This window comes from Fulvia fulva, chromosome 11 (genome assembly GCF_020509005.1).
Source record: "Fulvia fulva chromosome 11, complete sequence".
NCBI lineage: Eukaryota > Fungi > Ascomycota > Dothideomycetes > Mycosphaerellales > Mycosphaerellaceae > Fulvia > Fulvia fulva.
In genome coordinates, this window is record NC_063022.1 from 769,036 (window position 1) to 794,375 (window position 25,340).

At 52.7% G+C, this 25,340-nt stretch overlaps 9 protein-coding genes across 9 annotated transcripts; 4 read left to right on the plus strand and 5 right to left on the minus strand.

Moving 5' to 3' along the window:
- Positions 1 to 1,090: 1,090 nt before the first annotated feature.
- Positions 1,091 to 3,079, plus strand: CLAFUR5_12780 (uncharacterized protein; the record flags this gene model as incomplete). Its single annotated transcript, XM_047911928.1, has 2 exons — positions 1,091 to 1,257; positions 1,306 to 3,079. 2 exons carry the CDS (start codon positions 1,091 to 1,093, stop codon positions 3,077 to 3,079), a joined length of 1,941 nt encoding a protein of 646 aa, XP_047768427.1.
- A 493-nt stretch (positions 3,080 to 3,572) lies between these two features.
- CLAFUR5_12781 (Lysine-specific histone demethylase 1A) lies at positions 3,573 to 5,220 on the plus strand (the record flags this gene model as incomplete). The annotated part of the gene is made up of 3 exons (XM_047911929.1): positions 3,573 to 3,957; positions 4,003 to 4,466; positions 4,516 to 5,220. The coding sequence occupies 3 exons, from the start codon at positions 3,573 to 3,575 to the stop codon at positions 5,218 to 5,220; spliced, it is 1,554 nt and encodes a 517-aa protein (XP_047768428.1).
- A 595-nt stretch (positions 5,221 to 5,815) lies between these two features.
- CLAFUR5_12782 (uncharacterized protein) lies at positions 5,816 to 7,384 on the plus strand (the record flags this gene model as incomplete). Its single annotated transcript, XM_047911930.1, has 2 exons — positions 5,816 to 6,785; positions 6,834 to 7,384. 2 exons carry the CDS (start codon positions 5,816 to 5,818, stop codon positions 7,382 to 7,384), a joined length of 1,521 nt encoding a protein of 506 aa, XP_047768425.1.
- A 224-nt stretch (positions 7,385 to 7,608) lies between these two features.
- Positions 7,609 to 8,312, plus strand: CLAFUR5_12783 (uncharacterized protein; the record flags this gene model as incomplete). Its single annotated transcript, XM_047911931.1, has 2 exons — positions 7,609 to 7,646; positions 7,697 to 8,312. The coding sequence occupies 2 exons, from the start codon at positions 7,609 to 7,611 to the stop codon at positions 8,310 to 8,312; spliced, it is 654 nt and encodes a 217-aa protein (XP_047768426.1).
- A 267-nt stretch (positions 8,313 to 8,579) lies between these two features.
- Positions 8,580 to 10,085, minus strand: CLAFUR5_12784 (uncharacterized protein; the record flags this gene model as incomplete). The annotated part of the gene is made up of 1 exon (XM_047911932.1): positions 8,580 to 10,085. The coding sequence occupies one exon, from the start codon at positions 10,083 to 10,085 to the stop codon at positions 8,580 to 8,582; it is 1,506 nt and encodes a 501-aa protein (XP_047768431.1).
- A 1,129-nt stretch (positions 10,086 to 11,214) lies between these two features.
- CLAFUR5_12785 (uncharacterized protein) lies at positions 11,215 to 12,787 on the minus strand (the record flags this gene model as incomplete). The annotated part of the gene is made up of 2 exons (XM_047911933.1): positions 11,215 to 12,098; positions 12,232 to 12,787. 2 exons carry the CDS (start codon positions 12,785 to 12,787, stop codon positions 11,215 to 11,217), a joined length of 1,440 nt encoding a protein of 479 aa, XP_047768432.1.
- A 3,386-nt stretch (positions 12,788 to 16,173) lies between these two features.
- Positions 16,174 to 18,075, minus strand: CLAFUR5_12786 (uncharacterized protein; the record flags this gene model as incomplete). Its single annotated transcript, XM_047911934.1, has 1 exon — positions 16,174 to 18,075. The coding sequence occupies one exon, from the start codon at positions 18,073 to 18,075 to the stop codon at positions 16,174 to 16,176; it is 1,902 nt and encodes a 633-aa protein (XP_047768429.1).
- Positions 18,076 to 18,966: 891 nt separating this feature from the next.
- CLAFUR5_12787 (Adenylate-forming reductase Nps10) lies at positions 18,967 to 22,215 on the minus strand (the record flags this gene model as incomplete). The annotated part of the gene is made up of 1 exon (XM_047911935.1): positions 18,967 to 22,215. The coding sequence occupies one exon, from the start codon at positions 22,213 to 22,215 to the stop codon at positions 18,967 to 18,969; it is 3,249 nt and encodes a 1,082-aa protein (XP_047768430.1).
- Positions 22,216 to 22,625: 410 nt separating this feature from the next.
- Positions 22,626 to 24,255, minus strand: CLAFUR5_12788 (Demethyl-4-deoxygadusol synthase; the record flags this gene model as incomplete). The annotated part of the gene is made up of 3 exons (XM_047911936.1): positions 22,626 to 22,716; positions 22,770 to 23,783; positions 23,879 to 24,255. The coding sequence occupies 3 exons, from the start codon at positions 24,253 to 24,255 to the stop codon at positions 22,626 to 22,628; spliced, it is 1,482 nt and encodes a 493-aa protein (XP_047768423.1).
- Positions 24,256 to 25,340: the final 1,085 nt, after the last annotated feature.

Sequence of the window (25,340 nt, forward strand, 5' to 3'; positions counted from 1 at the left end):
AGCGAGTCGGCACACTCAGACCGCAATTCTCGGCATCTTCGGAAGCTGTTTCACAACGCGTCGACCAGGATCCCACGCTTGGCCGAAGACTCGTCCAGATCTCCATCTTTCAACGACTGTGCCGTGCGTGCTACCTCAACAACCCCATCACCACCACATGACATGACGCACGCTGCCCAACCACGACATCTCCGCCGCAGAAAGCGCAGCGCGCAGCCACAACGTGACAGCGACACCTCCCACCGCGCGATGCTTCAGCCTCCCGCGCTGCTCTCCCCTCGGCCCACCGCATCCCAGCCAACCTTGAGCCGCTTCATGCACAACGAGGGCCGTACCGTCGAATCGCAGACGTGCCGATTCCTAGCTGCAGCGGCAACATGGACGTGGCAGTCGCTGTATGCGTGCAGTGCCTGGATCGACGACACCGGCGCGGCCAGTAGGCATTTTCGGCTGTCGACGCGAACGGCGCAGTCGCTCAACGACCACAAGACCAGCAGTGCACGCTGCATCCGCCTGGTATTGTGCCAGCGCCTAGCAGGCGATACCTCCCACTCGAACACTTCACCATGTGGAGTGACGGGTGCCGTTATAGCATGCGCAGCGCCTCACCTCGCCCGCCCGCCCGCCCGCCCGTCATCCATCTCCGAGTGCATGCTGTGACCCGCCAATGAGGGCTTCACCGACCAAGACACCGATAGGAGCGGTCTCACCAGCGATGGCATGTCTGTCTCTGTGCGTGCAGCCTGTGCAGCTGGTATGTAGGCATGCCTGGCATGCTCACCTTCTCTCCCTGCTTTAACTTTGCTGGGGCCTACCGTTCTACGCCCATTCTCCCTTCTCAAACAGAAGATCTCTTACCTCTTTGTATTCTTCACTGCTTCTATTACTACCTGGTACCGTGGTCAGGCTTGCATATCCGTCAGCGGCTGATCTTTCCATCTCTACAACAACCACATCCCCGACATCCCTCCCTCCCTCCACCGCCTCCACTGCTACTGCGACTTTCTGGCTTCTTTCGCTGGCTGCATCAAGTTCCCCACTATCTTCGTTTAAGCTCTTGGATAATTCGCTTTCGTTCGACGGTGTCACCATGCCAATATCACATTGGGGCATTTCGGTAACTCACATTCCATCGGCCACTTCGTTCTATCTTGCTGCGCTCCAGCCCTTGGGATATCGCTTTATTGGCCATCAGGGCGATTCGATTGGTCTTGGGATCGATTCTGCCGATTTCTTCATCACTCAGGCGCCTATTGGGTCAGTATCGTTGAGTGGTGTACTCGACAAAGGCTGACATGAGATCAGCACACGACCTGCGCCGAACCACATTGCCTTTCTTGCGGAGAGTAGATTGATCGTAAGAGAGTGCTATGCGGCTGCACTGAACTCTGGAGCCTACCCGAGCGGATCACCAAAGTACCGGAACGAGGAGTGCGAATGCTTCAACGCTGCTGTAGAGGACCTGGATGGAAACACGATCGAGTTCATCTTTCGACAGCCGCATGGCGAGGGAAAGTGCTGCGGTACGGTTGCGCCTGCGGAAGATCAGAAAGTCATCACTTGGCAGAAGGACGTCGAGGAGGGTGTGCCGGAGGAAGACGCGCAATCTGTCGCACGGTCCCAGGCATCAGGTGGAACTCTCGCATCGCAAGCGTCGAAAGCCAAGTCGAGAATGCAGACCGCAATGGACCTTGTCTCGAATACATCGAAATCAGTGAAGTCGGACACACCCAGCCAGGCCATTTCTCGGACCAACACCGCTCCAGCGAAGCCCGACTTCCCGGCCAAAGGACTGATTGGTATAGCCTTGGGCGCTGCTGCTGGCGCGGGATTGATGTATGCGTTGCATAGAGCGGAGTCGAGAAATGCACAAGAAGAGTCCGAGCATATGGCCTACATGTCGTCTAAGAATTCAAGGCGTCAGTCTGTCGCTGGCACTGTCAGACCGCCGCCACCGAAAGCAGAGACTGTAAAGGAATCAATAGCTCCGCCACCACCTCCGCCATCTCCGCCATCTTCAAAGCACGATACGAGGAAGTTCCACCGCAATTTCAGTACGACAGAGTCCGCATACAGCCGGAGACCGCCACCACCAGAAACACGAGCAATGCGCATGATCGCAGACACGGGCTACAACAAGGACGACGAAGACGTTCAAGAAGTGCTGAGCCGGTACACCACGATGCGACCGCACGCGACCAGAAATCGAGACGATGAAATCGAATATGCCCCAGCATCAAGAGCGCCGCGAAGCGACGCACCCTCAGGACATAGCATAAAACGCGCCAATACTCTTCCAGTCGGTGCCCTCGAAGATCGCCCAAACTACTACCTCGAAGCACCTCCAGCAAAATCCAGTGCCTCCAGATACGCAAGCCGACATGGATCCACGTCGGGCTCACATTACGATCGCCGCAGCAGCCACGACGACGCCAACCTCAAACGCCACGACAGTGGCGTCAGCATGCATTCCTCCCATCGCAGCCACCGCGACCGCGATCGAGACAGCGAAGCCGGCAGGAGATCCTCTGCAAGCACCATCAAACCCTCCCGCCGAGACTCCAAGTACGACGATGTCCAAGCCGCGGTCGAAGCAGCAGTAGGCAAGAAAGCCGCATCAAAAGCCCCAAGCTCCTGCTACTACCCAGCCGCCATATCCCTCCCACCCTCCAAAGCAGATTCTCGCAGCGACCGAGAGCGCGATCGGGATGGGGATCACTCCCACGCAGGTTCAAAGGCACCGACCTACATCTCCCCGCGCGACGCCCAGATCCCACCCCTCGAGGCCGTAGAAAGCAAACAGAGCTGGGAAGATTTCGCCGGCGAGGAGAGTGACGGGCTAGGGGATGTCAGGACTGTTATGCCAGATGATAGCATCTCTTGTGTTGATCTCAGTAAGCGGAGACGGAAACACCATAGTTCGAGGAGGGGTGAGGCGGGGAGTGAGAGGACTGTGAGGCCGGCGAGGAAGGAGAAGGAGAGGGAGCGTGGGAGTCGGTATAGTGATGCTAAGCTGACTGCGATACCGTATCGGGGGAAGGAGAGGGAGGGGAAGAGGAGTATTTTGGGGTTTGCGTAGTGTGTGTTTTTGGTGTGTGGGGGGTTTTTTTGATCTCGACAGAGGAGAGAGGGACAGGATCTCTTGTGTATGGGGGTTGATGAGCATTTTTGTAGCGTGTTTTGGGCTGTATAGTGGGGTTTGTATAGCATGAAATGATTTCTCTTAGGATTCATAGTCCTGGACGCTTATAAGAGGCACTGCTGAGCACAATGCCGTTTTGGCTCAATGGCGGAAGAGGCAGGCACGTGCTATGCTGGTCTGTGCCTTGCGAGACCGATGCACCAATCGTATTTGACAAGAACCTCATCCATCTCCATCCCACTTTCACCACGATTCATCATCGACAGCGAACGTCTTTCATTGTATCTGCATGAGTCACTTCGGCGTGAGTATAAATAATTAGGCGGCTTATCGTTTCATACTCTTCGTCTCTTACGTCTTTCCATCCTGCGGTCTTGACCTTCCCAAACACCCGCACACTTATCAGCACACGCAAAAATTGGCCAGAAACATGACGCACAGCACAGCAGGTGGGATCCGCCATTACGATACGATAGTCATAGGTGCTGGCATATCGGGACTGGCTACTGCATCTCGGCTCTTCGAACATCCGCGATACAGAGGAAAGAATCAGCTTCTGGTCCTTGAGGCACGAGATCGTATTGGCGGCCGTATAGGTACAGCTCATATCAACGGCCATCGACTGGATACTGGAGCCAATTGGATACATGGCATAGGTACAGAACATGATCCCAACCCGCTGATGAAGATCTTGCCACACAAGAAGTTCAAGGAATTATCAGGCACTGTTGTATTCAGGCCCGCTGATGATGCCAGCTCGCAGAACGATGATGACTGGGTCAAGGTAGATTCCACGAAGTCTTTGGACGAGACAGGTGATCGGGTTATACCTGCAAAGGTCGCTGGAACGTGAACGGAAGCACTGTGGTCGGTGATTGGCGAGGTGCATGGGATTGCATCGCAAACTCCCGCCAGCGAGGCAAAACAGACCTCTATACTACATGCTATTGCCACATCGAAGGTGTTTCAAGACGCGTTTCGAGAACTGCCAAAGGACTACCACCGGGTCCTTGGAGCAATGCCGCAATTCGTTGAAGTTATGGAGGCAGGACCTCTTGCGGCTCAATCTGCGGAGCATTCAGCAGGCCGACCAGGATTCGGTTTGTTGGAGTATGCCATTGATGATGTCGATGGTGACCAAGTGTTCCTGAGAGATGGATACATCGCCATTGTCAATGAGGTATCCCGAGAACTGTTGGAGGCCGGCATCATCGATACTGGGGTTGAGGTCAAGCAGATAGCATGGGACAGGAATCCAATTCTGATTACGACTATTCAGGGTGATTACAAGGCAAAGGAAGTTGTCTGTAGCCTTCCGCTCGGGGTCTTGCAGCATGATCAGCAGATCGCGGCTGCGCATACCACTGGTACAGCACTTTTCCAACCATCGCTTCCCGGCCGATAAGCAGGAATCGATTCGAAGCCTTGGTTTCGGCACGCTGGACAAAGTCTTCCTCGTCTACGATAAGGCCTGGTGGGCCGAAGAGCCTTATGCATCCATCATCGCCAAAGGACTGGTTCAAGAGCCATTCAGTGCAGAAGAAAGCACCCAACAGCCGGTCGACATCACAACTTCTGCATCGCCAGATGGTTTCATGGGCTTCACGGATGAACTCGCTGGTATCGAGATACACCAAGACGGGACCACGTCGTCCGGTCTACGCTTCGTGTCCGTAATGAACCTCCAAAATCTCACCGGCGTCCCAGCACTATCAGCTTTCGTGTCCTGCGCAAACGCAACACACCTCGAAGCAATGACCGACAACCAAGCCAGCGGCATACTGCATCGTGCCATGACGTCTTGGTTCGGACGTGAGCCACCGAGGCCGAATGGTGTGCATGTCACTCGCTGGGCGCAAGATGAGTTCTCCAGAGGCAGCTATAGCCACATGATCACAGGTCTTTCGGAGACGAGACATCGCGAGAATTTCCAAATACCCGTCGTGAGCGACAGTGGGTCGAGAATGAGGTTTGTGGGCGAACATACGAGTAGGAATCATTTCGCGACTGTGCATGGCGCTTTGCTGAGTGGATGGCGGGAGGCGGATGATATACTGAAGCACAAGGATGTCTCGTGAGGTATTCTGCGAGCTGGCTTCAAAAGATGCATGCGCTACATGTATTGCAGGAGCAGTCGCGTCATACCGACTTTGCCATGATGCCTGGCAGATCGTGCCTGTTGTGGAACAGAACAGCGGCCCTATGTCCGCTGGCGTCCTGCAGGTACCCTATACCTGGCTTGGCACCGATACGCTGCCGTCGATGACTGAGCACCCAAACAGGTTTTCTCAGCCTCCTTGCACACGACAAACGCACCATTGAGGCGACTTCATATGCCCCCGCCAGTCAAAGGATGACTACACAGGATGGCCATTCATATTGGACACATGCTACTGCGGACTTCGGGAACATCGTGAAGCGTTACGCAACGCGGTAGTGTTGCCAGCACAATCCCTTTGTTTGACCACAGGCTTGCCGCATTCCAGCCATGCGCCAACAGAACGCTTGAAGTGTTTGCACAATGACGTGTCTGTGCTCGCCTGTGCGATTCGGGTAACGTTAGTACAATTCGTTCATTTTGTACCAGGTGCATGCGTCGTTCGACCTACGCTCACGATGGACCACGGGACTTTTCACCTCATCGCCGCATCTTGTACGCACTGACGTGGCAGCATGCCGACTGGACACGGAGATTGGCGCAACACAAAGTGGCACGGCATGAGACAATACTGGAAAGTCCTCCTTGCGACGATTGTATTGCTGAGCACATGTCTCTTCCTCTTCCCTCCCGTAAACCAGGAACCACTAAAAGCCCTTCAGACAAGCATATCCAAGTCGAAGCCTGAACAGACCAAGTCGGAATTCTACCAATGGCGAACGCTCACCTCTTTCACGCGCATCAATTCGAGCGATTCGACTTACCATATGACCACTGAGCAACTTTGTCGGCACTTCCCTAAAGACAAACTAAACGACATCCAACCCATCCTGAAAACTGGACACGGCGTTATCGAACGTGCGCGACAGAGCCTACTCAGCACATCAGCATGCCTTGACAATCTGCTCATCTTCTCCGATCTAGAGGAAGAACTGGAGGGACACCACGTTATAGATGTGATAGCAGACCTGCCACGTGAGCTTCTACAGTCCGACAATCAGACCATCCCATACTTTGAGCTACAGAAACAGGCAATGGACGGCACTCTCGATGGACCAGGAATGTCAAAAGGCGAGGGATGGAGGACGGACAAGTTCAAGTTCTTGCCTGCGATCAGTCGAGCATGGCTCATGGCTCCGAACAAGAGCTGGTACGTCTTTTACGAGGGTGACACCTATGTTGTGTGGGATAGTGTGTTCCGACTGCTTGAGCACTTCGATCCAGATGTGCCGCACTATTTTGGCTCGCCTTCGCCAGGTGCAGATCACGGGGGTGGCATAATTACATGGTTCGCAAATGGAGGGCCAGGCTGTATCATATCTCGTGGTGCTATGCGGAAACTGGTCAAAGATGATTGGGATCGATCCAGTGGCGAGTGGAAGGGTAGCAAGCTTGCGGAGAAGAACTGGAACGAGACGCTCACCAACTGCTGCGGTGACAGCTCACTTGGGTCGGTATTGTGGAACGAAAACGTGGATTTGGAAGGTAAGATAACAGTACGGGTTTTGTGGCTAACCGCTAACGTCTTGCCAGGGCTTTGGCCATCCTTTGACCCGCATCCGCTCCACGGCGTTCCCTTCTCAGACTTGTACTGGTGTCAACCCGTCTTGACCATGCACAAGACTGAGCATCAAGATGCTCTTAAACTTTGGCAATTTGAGTGGGATCATCGCAAATCGGATCGGCCTCTGTTGTATCGAGATCTCGCAGTCGATTTCCTCAACATGGCTAACATGACAAGAAAACTGGATTGGGATAATGGCGAGTGGGATTCATATCGACCTGCAGCGGATGATCCAAGCCAGCCGAATGAGTCTGTGGACAATTGCGAACGAGCTTGTGCTAGAGCTGAAGGGTGCTTTCAGTGGACTTATCACCTCCAACGTTGCTATTTCGTTAGATCCTTTAGGTTGGGAAGAGCTAAGGCGCCGATGGTCGAGGATGATCGGAAGGATCGCGAGTGGTCTTACGAAGATCAGAGGTTCATTGCTGGCTGGGACGCGGACAAGATCAAACGATGGATAAGTGAGAGACCTTGTGATGAGGTTCAATGGGTGAGGCCAAGTATTGAGAGGATCTTCTAGGCTGGTGGACGGTCATTGGATCAAGCTGAGAGACTACTCCATGTCTGGCTCACTTAAATCTCACTCAGGAGAACACAGTCACATCCTTGCGCGGGCCTCTTCAGTACGCCTCGTTCAAGCAGGATCTATACTGTTCAGCTGAACTACAAAGCCGCATCAATACACAATCCCAGAGAACATAACACTGCCTCCGAGGTACGAAGCGTGGAAAAGCGAGGTTCACGATGGCAGACGATACAGATGCGATGTCAAAGCTCATGGAGTAAGCGCTATCGTATAACTGCAGGTAAATACATGCTCATACCTTGCCAGTTTCAGCGAAGAGCGTGTACTACTGAGTATCGGGCCAGCTATGCTCCAGTGGTCGATTCCACGCGCTCACCTCGAGCGATCTCGTCTCTTCCGTGACATGCTCCAGAAGCAGTGGTTGAAGACTAGGCCGCGTAAGCTCGACCTACCGGACGTCGACCCAGTGATCTTGAGGGCATATCTCCACTTCCTGAGTGAAGAGGAGGTCCCCGACCTGGGCTCTTGGGACCTCATTGATCTCTACGTATATGGCGAGCAAATTTCGGACGAACGTCTCAAGAACTCAGTACTGGACACGATCCTTGAGCACGTTGAGACTACTCATACAGCTGGTCGCGCGGAGATGCCGTGTCCAGACGAGATCGAATACGTGTACGAGAATACATCGGTGGGCTCGGCCGGGAGGAAACTTATGGTGGACATCTATCATCGCTTCGGCGAGCCTATGCATCTCGAGGATGGGTATCACAGGGACTTCATCTATGACCTTGCGCTTAAGCGTTTGGAAAGGCTCAGGGATGACCCAGCTTCGATACAGCATTTCGTTGCCGCTGGCTTCGAGGAGAACAGAAGAGGTCGCCACATTGGCCAGCGCGAAACCTGGCACGTCTCTCGATGAGACTATCATGAGCTCCTCCGCGACGAACATGTTCGCGCAAGCTTGAGCGCCGAGAGGAGAGGAGAGCGGGAGATCGAACGCGCGATGAGTGTCTATGGAACCGCTTCGAACCCTTTCGCAGAAGCACTGCCAGAGAAGTCTCAGGAATGGGGAAGAAGTCCATGGTCGCGCTTGAGAGAGCCGCGTAGCGAAGTGTGAGATGCAGACACCCTGCGAAGTACATACCAGCCGTGGCTCGACAAGTGAGTCAAAATCGTCTTCTGTACACTAAGCAGCAAATTCGAATCGCGGGTTCTCATCACCAAGCGCGAGAATCTCATCCTCGTTCAACCCTCGTATCTTTTCATCTCTCGCGCCAGCAGCCCGCTTTCGATTCTCTGCCTTGAAGAAGAGGTACATCGACCCGTAAATGATAGCACCTAACACCACTAACGCCATCGTTACAGCATGCCCTTTCACATACCGTGGACCTTCAGCCGCTGGATACAGGAAGGGTGCCATGATACCGGAGCAATTACCGATTGTGAGCTGTAGTCCTGTTGCAGTCGTGCGCTTGCCGTAACGTGGATTGTTACTCGGCAGCCATGCAAGAGGTATACCAACAGCCACGTAGAGTCCCATCGCTACCAGAAAGCAGCCAGCGAAGTGTACGCCCGAGCTCGTGTCTGATATGAGCAGGGCATAGCCCACTACTGATATCGCTGCAGAGAGGACCGCTACTGGACCTCGAGACTGCTTGTGATCACTGTATCGTGCTGCGGCCATGTATGTCAACGCGCCAAGGGCATAGCACGGTATCGTGAGGACTTGTATAATCGCCCGAGAGGAGCCTGGTCGAATGCCCTGAATGATCGTCGGCAAGAAGGTGCTGTATCCATACAGCATGGTATCCAGGCAAAACTGCCCGACGCAGAATGCCCAGATCTTCCAGTCTTTTAATCCCTTCCTCACATCCTGCCACTCAAACACATCCGTCTGCCCAGTTTGTCCAGCTCTTCGTGCCAGCATCATCTCCTTCTCCTCGTCGTTGAGGTAGTATGCCGTCTCCGGGTCATCGGCCAGTATCCACCAGCATGCAATGCCTAGAACGACGGTCGGTATTCCTTCGAGGATAATGATCCATCTCCATCCCCTGAGACCCGCAACGCCATCCATGAAGCCAATGCCGTACGCCAGCAAGCCTCCACAAGCCCCAGCCAGCGCAGCCGACACGAACAGATACCCAATCCTCAGCGCCAGTTCTCGTTTCGTGTAGAAGAACGTCAAGTATATTGCTGCTCCAGGGAAGAGCCCTCCCTCCACCAAGCCCAACAGTAGGCGACAGACGATCAGTCCAGCATAAGACTGCGTTATGCCAGTGAGCGTCGCGATGATGCCCCAAGAGGTTGTAATGAACGCAATCCATCGAGAGGGACGGACATATTTCTTTAGGATGAGATTAGAGGGTAACTCGGAGAGGATGTAGGTGACGAAGAGGAGAGACACGGCGGTCAGGTATTGGTTTCCGACCATGCTGAGGTCAGATTCAAGGCCGTAGAGGCGGGCATTGCCGATATTGACGCGGTCGAGGAAGGAGAGGAGGTAGAGGAGCATGACGACGGGGACGATATGGAGGTCCAGTTTCCTGACCAGTTTCTTCTCTTTCGCGCGGTCTAGTTCGATGGTACCGCCTTCGTAACCATAATGTGCTGTCTCCTCTGAGCCCAGCTTCGTGTCGGCCATAGTCCCATTCATCTTTCTGTCCATCGATCCATCGCTGTCCATTGCCGCCATGTTCGCTGCTCTTTGCCCTCGAGGTTGAGGTGACACTGTCGGGAAAAATGAAATGGGTGACGTTGTTGTACGCCGTTACCTACCTGCCGTCATGATGTTCGCGTGGCAGCAGCCGCCAAGTGATACCGCAGATCGTTGAGCGATGCTGAGCGACAAGAGCTTGTCGGCGGACCACCTTCTTACGATATGTGATTGCATTTGCAGAAGTGGGAAAGGATGAGTAGTGGGGAGGAGAGATCGGCGTCGTCGGCTCTTGGCCGATGCCGTGAATCGTCCGAAGGATGCATCACGCTTGCTCTGAGGTGTTCGTGCATCACATAAGTACATGTATGCTTGGATCGCGCTGACTTGTCGCCTCCTCTTCGAATTGTCATGCTGCTGTATGTAAGCAATGCATTCAGACTGGCTGCTTGTTTCACTTTCACTTCGGCGGTCAAAGCTCCGAGCTAAAGCCTTGGCAAGCAGCTTTTCTGCCTGTCGCAGCTCCTGCATGCTGTGCACTATATTTATTATCATTCATGTTCGCTTACTAATTAGCTGTGGTGTCGGAGTGGTTGTAAGTTGTAAGACTTCTGCATTGTGCGCGTTGAATCTAACGCCCGAAACGAACGAGTTAGACTTGAATCTTTCTATTCTAGTTATCTAATGCCTTCGGGCGCGCAGGGTAAGCTACATGTCTGCTCCATGCCTCTAAGCATGTGCTAACCATATGATGCTAGTTCGAATCCTGTCCGCAGCGATAAGATGTCGTTTTTTGCCGTTTTGCGCGTCGCTTTCATCTTCTTGGTGATTCCCCATTACCTTCTTGTACATGTGCCAACACATCTCGATCGAATCTTATTGTACGTCCATGGCTCTGGGGGCAGACTGAGAAGGAGAAACATTTATCAATTGACCCTATGAGGACCATGTCATAGCATACTCGCGGAGCGCATTTCTAGGAGATGACCATAGGCTTGCATTGCGTCTACAAACACTGCGTGCTCTTAGGTCGTTAAACGCGGCGTGCCAGCAGCTTGTAGCTCACTGCGGCCCCGAATAGGACATTGATGACTCGCTCTTCGTGGCTATGAGTTCTGATATGCTGCTCGTCAGCACTCTGCCAGCCTAGCTTCTACCTATCCTCATGCTACTCTTCCTCTCGCTCTCTATTATGCTCCCTAACATCATCATTCCCGTCCTCATCAAGCCACTCATGCGTGATTACAGCAAGTTCCTTGTGATCGACCTGATGCATGAACCCTAGCCTGGCGCCCTTCTGATAGGCGCATTCGATCAACTCTTGCGGAATTCGAGCCAGATACTCGCAATAGAAGACGAAGATCCTGGTCAGATATGGGACAAAGTTATCTTGACCCATAAACCGTATTAAAGTACGCAGGAGGTAATGTGATATATCTGGAAGATCAAGGCCAAAGCCTGGGGGAGGTGTTGGTACGGGATTTCGAGGCATCATGCTATCGAATCCTAAGAGCTTCACCCTTGGAGGAAGACTTCGTCGGAGTAGTGTAACGAGGTCTTCGGGAGGTGAGTCTAGAGTGTAAGCGTCCACGCCGAAGAGGAAGAAGGGCGAGACGTTCAGATGGCGCAGCGCGGTGAATCGTGATAGATCCCATCCAGTCCACTCTTCATCCTTAGGGATCAAGTCAGGCCAAGTGAGGTCGAGAATCTTGAGACTATTGCCAGCGAAAGCTTCTAGTGTTGGTATGAAGTCGGCTTCATCCACTGCAGATAGTGGCGTAAAGTCTACACAGTGCATCCTCAGGGTCGTGAGTCTCGTGGACCGGTGGATGAGGCGACTCAGACTTGCCAAGGTGAAGCCACATCTTTCGATGTTTAGCTCTTCAAGGCTCGGGTGGTAAAGGTGGTCTTCTGGCAGGTCTTCGAATGGAGTTATACAAACCCAGGACAGTCTGATCCGGGTCAGAGATGGGTTGTTGAAGAGCGTGGCATCGGCGACAGCAAGTGGGTACATCGTGTGCGATCTCTCGTCTTGCGCGATGAAGAATACGACTAACGTGTGTGAGCACAAGTCCGTCTCGTAGCATACTCATGAGCCAGCAGCATGGAATGACCACAAAGGTACGGAAAGGTGCATATTGCACAAATAGATGGTAGAAAGCAAGGACCACAAAGCTATACTTACAATTCTTTAGCTTCGCCTGCCTCTTGGCCGTATGATTCCAGCGCTCGCAAGTCTTCCTGCCAACATGCCGAAGGACCTTATCATCTTGCTGCACGATCAAGCTCTCAAGCTTTACGAAATCATTCGCCAAAAGCTGCCTCAAAGCCCTTGGATCGTACTCATCTATGATCAAGAATTTGACAAACTTGACCAGATGAGACCTTCGGCGTAACAGCTTGACCAACGATCTCGTGTCAAAGCGTCGTTTCCGAGCTGCCAGAGGCCTGAGCTGTCCACTGTGGGCATAGGTGTCTCTCACGTTCGTGTAAATCTTGTGGTAGAGATATGGTTCCGTGATGGCTTGGGCAGCCTTGCAAGTCAATTCCAGGGCTGCCCAAGTTGGAAACTGAGCAACGTTGATGGAGGAGATAGGCGGAAATCCTAGGTGCTCGAAGATGAGAAGGTGAATTTCTGGCGGTAGGTTGAGAAAGCTCGACTTGTTGTCGGCTGTGCCTGATGTTTCATGCCGGGAACCATTGAGGTTTAGCTGAGCTCGGATGCTACTTCGCAGCTGCATGTAGTCAGTGTTAGAGGGGGTTTACTGGACGAATTTTCGAGGAGGTGCACATAAGATGTAGTACGACGAGAGGACCGGTGAACTGTGGCGCCTTCAGCCGCAGATGCAGGCGCCCCACATCCGGCCCTACTGCACGGCAAACAGTGGCGGAAAGTTGTCGTGAAGTTGAGCGACGATGGGTTTGAAGACACCAATAGTGAAATCCATGAGCTTAGTAAAATACTTCCCGTGTGGCTTTGATGAGATACGCCAGGCTCTGTCACCACACCAGCGACGACTTTCGAGCCGAGACACAGTACAAGCTCAGACATGGGAACTGATCTTTAAAAGGTCTGCTTACAGATCGTCTTCTAATCGCCTAGACCTGGCTCTCCTCCCAGCTTCGTCTGTGGCCTAGCGTTCGTGTTCTCTGCAGAACCCAGGCCGGGACTGCGTAGTCCCACCTTTCGACAGAGATCGTCCAGGCACCCGTGGCAGTCGACCAGATCGAGCCGGGGCAAAACCTCTACGACCTCGACACTCGCTACGATCTTTTCATGGATGCTAAGGGAGCGAAGTTCAGCAAGGCCTAAGCTCTTGACCTCGAGGGCTGGTGACAAAGTTGATCGCCGCCGAGCGCTTCGATTCCCGACGTGTAGGGCGTTGCTTCAATGTACCAGCACGTGCCTGAGTAGCGAGGCCCGATTAATGTAGTTGAAGGTCTAGCGCGTCGAGTTACGTTCAATACACGGATATGCGAACCTCTAGCAGCTCGCTAGGAGTAAAGTCGCTGTGACATCTTCTCGGCCAGTCCGTCCTTACTTTCAATCCTTGAGAGAACAGCGAGCCATTTTCGTGGGTCGATGTCGTACTGGCGTGCCTAAATCCCGCGGATCACCTTCCACTGGAAGAATTGTGTCTTCACACCGACGTGGTAAGTGGGTCGAAGCGCGATGACATCGCGCAGAACGGCGCCTAGCTGGGTCATTGCTCGCCAGCGGACGAACATGCGTGAGCGGCATTGGTGGGAGCCGACCCAGTCGCCATAATCCGCATCGAAGTCGTCGCTCATGCGAATGATAGCGGGCCAAAGAATTGATAAGAACACTTTCAGGCTTGGGTGGCGTAGGGCTTCCTTCACTTCTGCGGTGAGCTAGGAAAGGTTTGCGACCGTGTCTTTGCTTGACTTATCTAGGCCGGCTTGGGTGCGGACAATGTTCGAGAGCCGCCCGTGCAATGTGTCGGGACGTAGTGGCATTTCCTGTGGCTCTAAATATTTCTGGATCGTGGCAGGGAGATCGGTCGCTTCCAGTGTTGCGCCTGTGTCCGTCTCTGCTAGCCAGAGTGCCAGTTTCTGCCTCAATAAATCGCAGATGGCGGTTTGCGGCGAGTCGCCCACAGCTTCGATGGTCCTGGACACAAGCTTCGAGGTCGATTGTGTCGCCTTCGTCGGAAGCCGCCAGGTGTCTGTCAGGTCGCTATGGGGAAATGCAAAGGTCAGGGCTGAGCATTGAGACATCTTCACGCCGAGCAAAGTCATCTTTGGGGTAGATCCAACCATCGTGCCAGACCAGACACCTGGTCGTGATCCCTGCCAACGACAAGCAGGCAGCGCGAGTCTATGCATTGCGCAGGCTTCGTTACCTCAAGAGGATGCAGCCCTCGAGCTTCGCAGGCTTGGATTACGGTATGCCGTAAGTCAGGTACCACCTTGAAGACCACCGGGCGCTCCAGAGTGGGCTGAAAAACAGGTCCTAGCAATGGACCGATGTCGTCTTCGGTGGTCACGTAACTGTGAATTTCCTCTAGGTGATGACGGAGAACGCGGACACCGCGTTCTACGTGTAGATTGTGCCTCAGTAGTCGGGCCTGGATTCGCTCGAGACTTCCATTCGCACTGAGAAATCGTATATGGCATTGCACCTTCCACCAAGCCAGAGGCCTTCCCGGGCGGTTTCGATCGTCCTGATGACGTGGCAAGTATATACCAAGATCGGTTTCGAGATAATCATGGAACCTGCGAGGTGCATTCTCCGCCATGTCAGTGATGATCTGTGTTGTAAGACATCATCTGCTGAGGCTCAATATTGCGAGAGCAGGGTATAACAGCAGCAGCCCTGGCAGGGGCGATAGACTTTGCTCAAAGATGTCGTTGGCTCGGTCGAAGAACTAGTCATTGTCTCAATTTGAGAAACCTGCTTCTTTTCGCCATTACCCAAACGACAGGAGATGCGTAGAAAAGACCAAGAATTGCCTTCATATAACAGAACACGTTGGTACCGGAAAAGGGGCAAGACAGAGGTGTAGCAGGAGTCATGTCGGGATTAAAATGCCTGGGATTCGCGCCAAGACGCGATGCTTTCCGACGCGTCGCGTTTCGATGTGAAAATACATCCGTCCGGTCTGGCAAACATGTTATGTATCGTAGGCTGGTGTGCGTGGCTTTCAGGATACATAAAGCTCAATCTGTGGCTCACGACTCAAGATAATGTTGCTGACGCGATGATCTCGGGCTTAGATCTTGACCCATGCCCAGTGTCTCATACTGTAGGCAGTAGACACCCCGTATACACCCCTTTGGAAACGAGCATGTCATGAAGCTAAAGTATATTGTGGAGGACACGGAGAGATCATCGACTGCACGCTCTTAATACACAAAGGTATTGTGATCAGTTACTCGCTGAAGGTCATGAAGCCGCTCTACTACAAACTGAACGGACACATATTGTCTCCGTTCTGAGAGCCAGCCCCATACAGGCCCTCTGGTAAGCCTGTCATTATCGACGTCGGTCATATCGTCTGTTTGCCACATTAGCGCTTGGGAGATCCGGCACACTCAACGCTTGATGCTAAGAGCTACTCACTCACGGACTCTATCTTGCCCTGTCCCGTTCTGTCGATAGCCATATGTAAGTTCTGACATCCAGTACATTGCAGTAGCGAACAACTCGGGTTGACCCTGTAAAGCAAGAAATTGGGCGCCGTGGTGGGCACCATTTGCCAGAAGTAGCGTGTGGATGTGTCGACGCATCCGCAGGAATGCCCGTACCTGTTTGATATGCTCCTGAATGTCAACCGTCGGATCAAAGTCATCGAAGGAGATTGCTTTCGCTGATTCAGCCAGGAATTTCTGATATGTGGCAGAGATGATCCCATGTTTGCCTAAAAGCCTTTCGAGTGCCTGAAGCTGCGCGAGGCCAATCGCCGATACATCCAATGCAGTATACCCACTCCTGGGGGTGTTGACCTGCAATCCTTCCGTAGCGAGCAGGGATGTAAACATGTCCCACCAGTATGCGAAACCGGTATACCTGCTTACCACTAGAGGCAGACACTGGGGATTCAAAGACAGCGCATGCTCGATCACGCTCCGAACTTGAGCATTGTTGTCGTTGACATCGACTTGTTCACTCGAGAGCAGCATGTCCAGAATGTGTTGCCTTGAACGGGTCGGGTCCACGCAGATCTGCTCTACTGCAAGCTGGAGTATACTGGGACCTTCGGGGGCTCTGATGTCCAGTCTCGTTGTTGGCAGCAAGCAATTGCCTTACTATCTTATCTTCGCCCGCCGCAACAGCAGCCATATGTGGCGTCAGGCCGTACTTATTCAGGGCGTTGACATCGAAATCTTGCCGACAACGACAAATGGTATCCCTAACCACAGCGTGCGTGGGGTTGTCATTCATAGACGCGAAGTGTAAAATGGTCTGGTCATCCCGACTGCGAACGTTGACATCGGTGAGAGGGTGCTCTAACAGAAGCTGTAGATTTCGGAGACTCAGCTCATCGCGCCGGTTCGTGCGTAACCTTTGGTGGTACGACAAGAATTCGAGAAGCAAGTACTCATCTTGTTCATCGCGGTAGTTGGGGTCCAGTATGCCTCGTTCCAGCAGTAGCTGGAAGATACTCGACTCGATCTGGTCACTGGGCATGGCTGCCCTGGAGGATAGCATGAGTCTCGTGATATCGAGAGACCTGCCGGTTTGGTGAGAGGTTGGGTGTTGTAACAACTGAAGCGCTGCCTTCGACTTGTAGAACGCTAACGCATGCTCTAGGATTGTCGGCTTGATTCCCTCGCCATAGTCCACATAAACTTTGTTGGGATCAGCGCCCAGTCGCAGGATCCACTTGAGTCCATTTGCGTCGTGGTCTTCTAAGCATGTTCGCATGATGTGTGCTTCGTCTTTCTTGTGTTGCGACAAAATCCTCTTGAGGTACACAAGAGGGATGCGGTGACCCGAAGCGGCCTCTGGGCTATCCAGATCAAATACATGCTTGGCCCACGCACGATAAGCCCACTTCTCGAACGCATTTCGCTGTTCGGAGACATGCTGCATGAGCGAAGGAATGTTCTCCCTGATTGCCACGGCGCTAAGTTTGTCATAGTCTAGGGCAACCTCCGGCGTCTCCCTGCCTTCGGACAGAGTGGAACATTTGAAGCAGGTAGCCAGAATCGTGCTCTGCGCGTCATGTCTTATGTTGTTAAGCCTTTTTCGAAGATAGACTAGCGCCGTCTCATGCGCGAAAGACATTTTGTCGCCACCCATACAACGAGCTATCGTCTCGGTGCTCATGCAAGAAGTGTCCGATGCAGTGCTTTCGTCATCGTTATCGTCGTCGGCGGCGTTGTTGCCAACATTTCCATCGTTTCTTGGCTCCTTCAAATGAGCAGCGAATGCTACGATTAGTCTTCGCACACGCTTTTGTTCTCTCGGACCTATCACATGTGGCTGAGAAGTCTGTATGGTAAGCAGGCCTTCTGTAAACGCCACTAAGGATTTGACTTCCAGAGGGGATACGACTTCAACACATTCGCCAGAGTCTGCTCGCTCTATGGCAAGTCCAACGGACAATTCTCGATGTCTCAAGGGCTCTTTTGAGAATGTAACCCAGGCAAGGAGGTTCAGTACCAAGCGTCTCTTTCTTGCTTTCAGGAGCATGATTCTGTCCCATATTTCATCGTAGTAGCCATTGACTGTGCCTCTTAGGTGATCAAGTTGAGCCCGAAGCTCAAATATGTCATCGCAATGGTGCTTCAGCGAAACAAGCTGTAAAGTGGCCAGCCTGAAAATTCCGTGGGATTCTTTGATCACTCGATTGACGATGAGCGAGGTCATGTTCACTTCAGGTCCTTGAAATCCTGACTGCAGGCGCCGTCTCTGGCAGCAGAGGTTCCACAAACTTGATTCTGAGCTGAGATAAGTGATAGCCATGACGGTGATGTCGTCCGGATCTGCTTGTATGGTGACAGCACTCGCAGCTTGCAGAGCGGGCCAGATGATGGCAGTCTCGGATGGTCGTCCAGTCATGCAGATCCGGAACGCTCGCTGACCCTGCTGGCATCGATGTCAGCCTGCACAGCAATTAAAGACTTAATCAAGGCTAGCTGACAGTCTCGGTCGACCGAGAATTCATCAAGGGCATCTATCACGATCAAAACGTCATTGAAGTGACTGATGATAGACTTCAACAACTGCTGTTGACGTTGCAGTACGCGGAAACGACCTGCTAGCAAGTCTGCCGAAGCTCTTCGAACTTCGGGCACAGATGTCGTGCTATTGTCCAGCAAGCTACGTACTTCTGGCTTGGTCAAGAGCAATTGGTGTATCAACTCGCCAAGAGCAGTGCTCGGGTCCTGGCTTTCGATGTTGCTCCGAGCGAAGTACAAGAAGAGGACCGCATCGCCTGGCTGTTGTAGAGATGATTGCAGATCCGCAACAACTGCAGAGCATATGAATGACTTGCCAGCGCCTGCTAGGCCGGGGCACCATAGAGTAGCAATCTCGCCTCTCTTCCAGGCCAAATACTTCTCGTGTCTGAGAAACCAAGAGCATGTCGACTCGAGCCTCATAATATTAAGCCACGATTGAGTGTCGATGTGATACTGATGGGTCTGGCTCTGGTTCTGGCATTTCTTGTCCTCATTGAGGTTGAAATAGTTGTCGCCAAGATGGACCCTGGCGGATCCAGACGTATGGATCCCAGTATAGGTATGCCCTTGACGAGGAAGATTTTGCAATCGAGGGAGGAGATCTTCCATCGTTGATGACAGTGAGGTCCACGTGAGAGTATGCTGCAGTGTAGTCGTGTTATAACTCTTCACGGCGCATCTTCTGGAAGTGCTCCAAGCTTGCTTTAAACAAGGCCAGGGCAAAATTTTGCCACATCACGTTCTAGTAGGTCGCAGATCCTTTGAAGCATCAAACATTTTCTCTGACCCATGCTCCGAGCTTTCGAGCATATTTCTCATTCACCGGTGTCAGGTCTCCCAGTGATGGCATAGCACTTTTGGTCCGATCGTGCTCGTATGTCGCGACAGTCTTCTCACTACCGCGAGGCTCAGTAGGTGTGCTATATGCCTTCTGCCAGAAGTCCAAGAGCTTGAGACTAGGATGTCTCCTCTCGCCATCGTTCTGTGAGACCTGTAGCCTTTCAAGTCTCCCCAACCATTCTCCGGCTGACACGATGTCGAAGTTCATGTCTCCTTGCAGCCACGATAGCAGCATTTGCCAAGTTGTAGATGATGTGTCCGAGCTGAGCACATGATACACATTGACGGCTGGCGATTGTGAGTTCCTTCGCGTCGCCTGACTCTTGGCATCTAGCAGGTCCAAAAATGTCCTCGCAGCCAGATCCACCGGTAGCCAAGCAACGCTCTCTCCGGGGAGGTCTGGAAGACAATTTGTGACATTGGTACTACTCAGCATGAGCGGATATGCTTCACTGGCATTCCAGATGCCATGAACGGCATCACCGCTCAGCTGTCCCACTCGTATGACGCTCATATTGCCTTCGAGCTCCGGATGAGATCTCGCAGCACGAAGGCAGATGTTCTCTGCTACCCACTTCGACCTGGAGTAGCCTATAGCACCAGAAACGGCAGGATCGTCCAAAATTCGCTCAGGTATAGGGTGGCCCTTGTTATGCTCAGGAAACGATGCCATGGATGCTGTACTTGAGCAGAAGACGAGCTGGGCTGGGCGTCCCTCTGAACCACCAGCCTTCGAGTGTGCGAGCGACAGATCCAACAGTGCCTGTAGGCCGGCGAAATGCTGCTTGAAGCCACGTAGTGACAAAGTGAAGTCGACCGCCCAAGCCAGATGGTAGATGACATCCACGTCTCTCGCTAACCTAGCATAGGCCTCTTTCGATAGGCCCAGTTGCGGTTCTGAGAGTGTGCAAGTATGTACACTCGTCTTGCTGTCAATGTCTGCTGGGACTTCGAGCTTGCGCGAAGACATCGCTCTGCGCACTCGTTCTCTTGCTGCATGTTCGGTGGCGCCTCGCAGCAGCAGGTGAATGTGTGCAACGACAGACGAGGCTAGAAGTTGATTGAGAACGTGGCTGCCGAGCGAGCCTGTCGGGCCGGTGAGCACAACTGTGAGGCCTTTGTTACCTGGACTTCGAGGTGGTGTTCGTGGTAGCTGGGAAATGTCAATACTGCCATCTATGTGGCTGTATTGATTGACAAGATCTTTCATGAGCTTTGTTTGATCATCTTCGCTGTCTGTCTGTGCTGTATCGCCATGCCGTATTCTCAACACTAGATCGGTCAGTCTCTGTATGGTGCCCGAGTCCTGCACGACTGTAAGTGGTAGCGAGCGACTGTCTTCCGGGAAAAGTTTCGACACGGCATGCCGTATCTGTACACAGGCGACAGAATCCACACCATATGCAAATAGGTCAGTCTCGGGACCGAGTTCCTTCTTGCTTCCAAGACCCGGACTGACGATTGTTTTCACGATGTCTTGGATGGTGCTTGCGACTTTTTCGTCAGGCACGTCTTCCTCCGAGACCGATACATTCTCGTACGCCCCTTCGATGATCTCAGCAAATCGCTCTTCAGCTTTGTTCCTTAGTATCGTGCCTTTGCTGCTCTTCTCCACAGCACTAGAAGAATGTGGTAATGGAATGAGCATGTTCCGTGGTATACGGGCATGACTTTGGCTCTCCTGATTGAGCTTTTCGACTGTAGGTGCCAGTCTCGCTGTCACATCATCGTCTGATGTGTCCTTGCCAATTTCAGATCGGAACAACAGTGCCCCAGGATACGGCTTGCCATTGCCAAAGATCAACACATCGTTAAGCAGCTCCGATGATGCTGCAATGCTGGCCTCCAGTGGCGATGGGTCAAACTTCTTGCCAGTAATCAATGTCAGTTGCGCATCTGCTCTCGAATGATATCTCCAGGCATTCGGAATGCTCTCATGTAGCTTGAAAAGGTCTGCTGTCACGAAAGAACCATCTTCTCGATTCGTCTTCGACATATGTGGCCATCCCGATAGAATGACCAATTCATGAAGACCAGCATCCCGTTCCTCGAACTTCAACTGCTTGACTGCTTCACCCGGACGGAGATACTGCCACTCCTTATCCTTCTCGTATTCTCGATGTGAAGACATCAGAAAGCCACACTCCGCACTCCCAAATCGCGAGACGAGATTGACGTCTTTTCTCACCAGCTCATCGCCAACCTCAGCCGGCAAAGCGGCACCGCCAACTCCCACAACATCCATCTCCTGCAACTCGGCCAACCCCCTGTCATCACTCGCCGTCATCTGCAATACATACGGCACCGACGAAAAGTACTTCACTGGCGGTGCTCGACTCTCCTCAGCAGCCTCCAAGCACTTCACCACATTCATCGCAGTGATCGGCAGCTCCTTCCCAGGGAAAAGCCAGATCATAGCATTACTCGTCCAGGCTCTGAACAGATCCGCAATCCCACCGTGATACAATGGCGTAGTCGTGAAAGTAGCACTTTGCGTTCCATCGAACCTAGCATAGACTCCAGCTCCGACTCGATGCGTCTGAGGAATGGGCTTTGGTATGCCAGTCGAAGTCCCGGAAGTATGATGAAGATACGCCACATCATGTTCGCTCATACCGTCCACGATCCTGTCTCTTTTCCGTGTATGCTTAACCACCTCAAAAGGCCCTACACCCTCGTAAAACGGCAGAGGCTGCAACCTCAATCCCTCCGACACATCGGCTGCGCCCCTCGCCAATTCTTCATACATCTCATCGCGGAAGATATGTTCAACCTCGCACTGCTTACACAACTCCGCCACCGCCCCGGGTGAGCATTGCGGCGCAATCAATAGTACAGGATGCCCCAACCTCATCAACGCCAACCATGTAAACAGGAATCCCGAAGAGCTGGGACAAAGTAATGCCACCGTTTGCCTATCCTCAATCTTGACCCGCTCAGTAATGGTCTCTGCAACGACGCAAGAGCCATTGTAAACATCCTGGAAAGTCAGGACGTGACTTCTCCACGGGTCAGTTGTGGAAGGGGCGTAGAATCCCACCGCCGGGAGATCAGGATAGTCTTTTGCTTGGGTCTCGAGGAAGTGTGGGATGTTCTTGGAATGATTTCGACAAGACGCATCACGCTCCTTCAGGACCGCTGCCTGGCCGAGAGTGCAGACGAAGTAATTGGTTTCCATGGTCCAGGCCTGGGTTGTGAAGACGCAGATAGCATGTCGATAATTTGGTAGAAGAAGTGGTACCCATCTATGCAGTAGGTGCGACTCAGCTCGGCATCACGCACCGGCGTCCCGTTCTCGGAGCGTTCACATGCACGAAAAGGTGGAATGTTGAGGTCAAAATGATGGACGCGTGCTGAACGTCATCTAAGACACGAGCTGGGAAGTGATGATGTCATGGATTATGCTTCGAACAACGAGCATTACGAGGAGCGAGAGAGGATCGGATTGAGAGATTGGAAGAGTTGAACAGTCGCGAAAAAGCTGCTACTGTAGCAGGTTGGTATAACGGAGAGCTGTATCTACGACATAGGGAAGACCAAGACTTTTTCCTCAAAATCCTTACAAGCCCAATCCATGCCATTTGCTGCTTAGTACACGCCGTTGCTCTGACCATTGACGATGTGGCCGTTCATGCCGTTGGTCTGTCCCTTCGACTGTGTCCCGTCAACACCCTCTGGCCTGCAGAATGTCAGTACTCTACCGAATCAAGGTCGATGTGTTATCGGACTCACCCTGAGGCATGCTTCGTCGCTGCCTTGGTTCCGTTCGTCTGCACTCCATTATCATTGGCGTGTCCGTTTGCGTGCCCGTTGCCGTTGGCCTGTGTATCGTCGTTGAGCACATTCAGTCTCTTGAGACCATTGCTCACACCATTCGACTCCACTTCGGCGCCGTTAAGAGTGTATCCAGTATCACTACTGTCCACGAAAGCCTCAAGACCCTCGCCATTGCGGGGATAGCTCTTCATGATATCCTTGTGCTTGCGAAGCGCCTCGTTCATTTCCTCTTGTGTAACATCGTTCAAGAACACGCACTTGCCAAGCGGGCTTGGGATAGCAGCTCGGAGCTTACCATCGCGGGTCTTCAGGATTGCTTGGGTAGCCTTGTCGAGAATCTCCTCGTTGAAGTCCTTGTGGTCCATGGAAAGACCAACCCGGGAGAAGAGGTTGAGCAGGCGCTTGTGGTCCTCGTCTGGCAGCTTGCCGCGGATGTTGGCAAGTGTTGCAGAGTATGCCATATCAATGGAGATGGCGTGGCCGTGACGGAGTGGCACCTCTGGTACCAACTCGTGAAGTGGGGACCAGGTGTGGCCATATGCAATAACACGATCCAGGCCGATCTCGTGGAGGTTTGGTGTCTCGAGCTTCAACATCTCATGGATGCCGGCTCTGTTGATCGTGTCTGCGGCCTTGGTGACCTCAGCGGATGCATCATCTGTGCGGCCGAAGCCAGTGCGGACGATCTCCTCAGCGTACTTGTCCAGAAGGTCAAATGTGGGAAGGTGAGCGCATGAAGATATCTTGATCAACTCCGCGAAACCGTTCCTGATCTGTGCGGTTGGGAGAGTTCGGAGGAAAGTGAAGTCGAGGAATGTGTGGATTGGAGCGTGGTATGCGCCCAGGCGGTTCTTGTAGTTGCCATAGTTGACAGCCACCTTGATCGAGACAGATGCATCAATCAGGCCGATGACGGTGGTTGGGATACGGATGAAGTTGGTGTTTCGTCGGTAAGCCGCACAAGCAAAACTGGGATGAATTAGTAAAGTGCTTGAAAGGCGCCAGACGCCAGGTAGGGGACATGAGCCAGAGTGCCTTGAGGGCTTTGGCGTGTGAAATTTTACCCAGCAACATCAGTAACAAGTCCACCGCCAATGACTAGAACAGGCTCCTTTCTGTAGATTCCAAATTTGGTCATGGAGTCTACAATGCTCAGGAAGGTGTCAATGCTCTTGGCCTTCTCGCCGATCATGGTCTTGTGGACATCCAGGGAAATGTTGTGGTGATCAAAGTAGTTCTGGATCTGCTCGCCGTAGACGTTGAAGATATTCATGTCCATGACGGCAAGACATCTTCCCCATCGCTTGTAGCAGTCTGCGAGGTTGGCCTTGTTGACATCGAAGACTGAGTCAATGAAGGTAAAGTCGTATTCGATCTTCTCGTAGCCCTCCACATGGAAGCCTTGGGCCGTCTCGGCCACGGTTGCCTTCATGTCTGACATGTTGAATAGCAAAGAAAGATGGGGTTGAAGTGGGTTAGGAGGAAAGTGTGCAAGTTGAGTGGGAGAAAAACGTGCTTACACCTTGGGGAATGTCAGTGTCTTGTACTTCCCGATGCTCTGGATGAGGCAAGCATTACGATACGATACTAGCGACCTCGGAGTGGATCTTTCCAGCATTCAGAAGCTGGAACAGCCTCTGTTGACCGGCAAGCTAGTCTGCAGCGTTGTAAGGGATAAATTTCTGTTTCCGTGAGAGCTGCGCCATGTCTGTGGTCTCGTTTGTGATGAAGCTTCAGTGCTGCAGCTCGTAGTGCCTGGAGCTTACCAGGGTGTCTGGAGAAGAGACCAGTCAATGGCAACGCGCTGTCCGTAAAGGGTCTTAGCATGTGCACGCAATTCAAGATGGAGCGTAGTCGTGATGTAGTGCAAGGCACGGTAAGTGCGTTGAGTGGACATGACAGCTACAGCCAATCGAGTCGGACTAGTTCCTGACATGCCAATCCCACGTTGTCGCGTACTGGCAGCCGTATGCAAGATCTTAGTGCATTCCTGACCAGATTGAGTTTGACAGATTCCGGATCAGACGCCTTGCAGCTTGGACGTCGAGGCGAGCTCTGGCGTTGCTGGTGGGACACTTTCGGAGTAATTTGGAGTCGTCTTCCACCGATAGCGGTGTGTTTGATAGCGACATCTGTTGATGGATTGGACAATGGCGTTACACAACATCGCAAACAAGTGCTGATCGGCGGACATGATCAAGATCCCACTGTTCCCTGCAGGTGTGCTGCAGTGGAGCGCATTGGCTCGCATCATGTACGCATCATCCTACATCTTGCGGCTTTCGCACGACGAGAACTTGACGGAGCTGTCTCCACAGAGCCGCTTGATCGCCAATGGCACCGGTCTAGATCCCGCACGCCGAACCAGGATACGCAAGATCTTGCTTCCTGGTTCGAAATGTGGACTGCCAATGTATACAAAACTTGCTGTAACTTGTAAGGAGATGCGAAACAGCGATTGGTGCAGAAGAACATCTTCCATGCTGATGATGTTGTTGACTGTACGCTTTAGGCGATAGTGCGTCT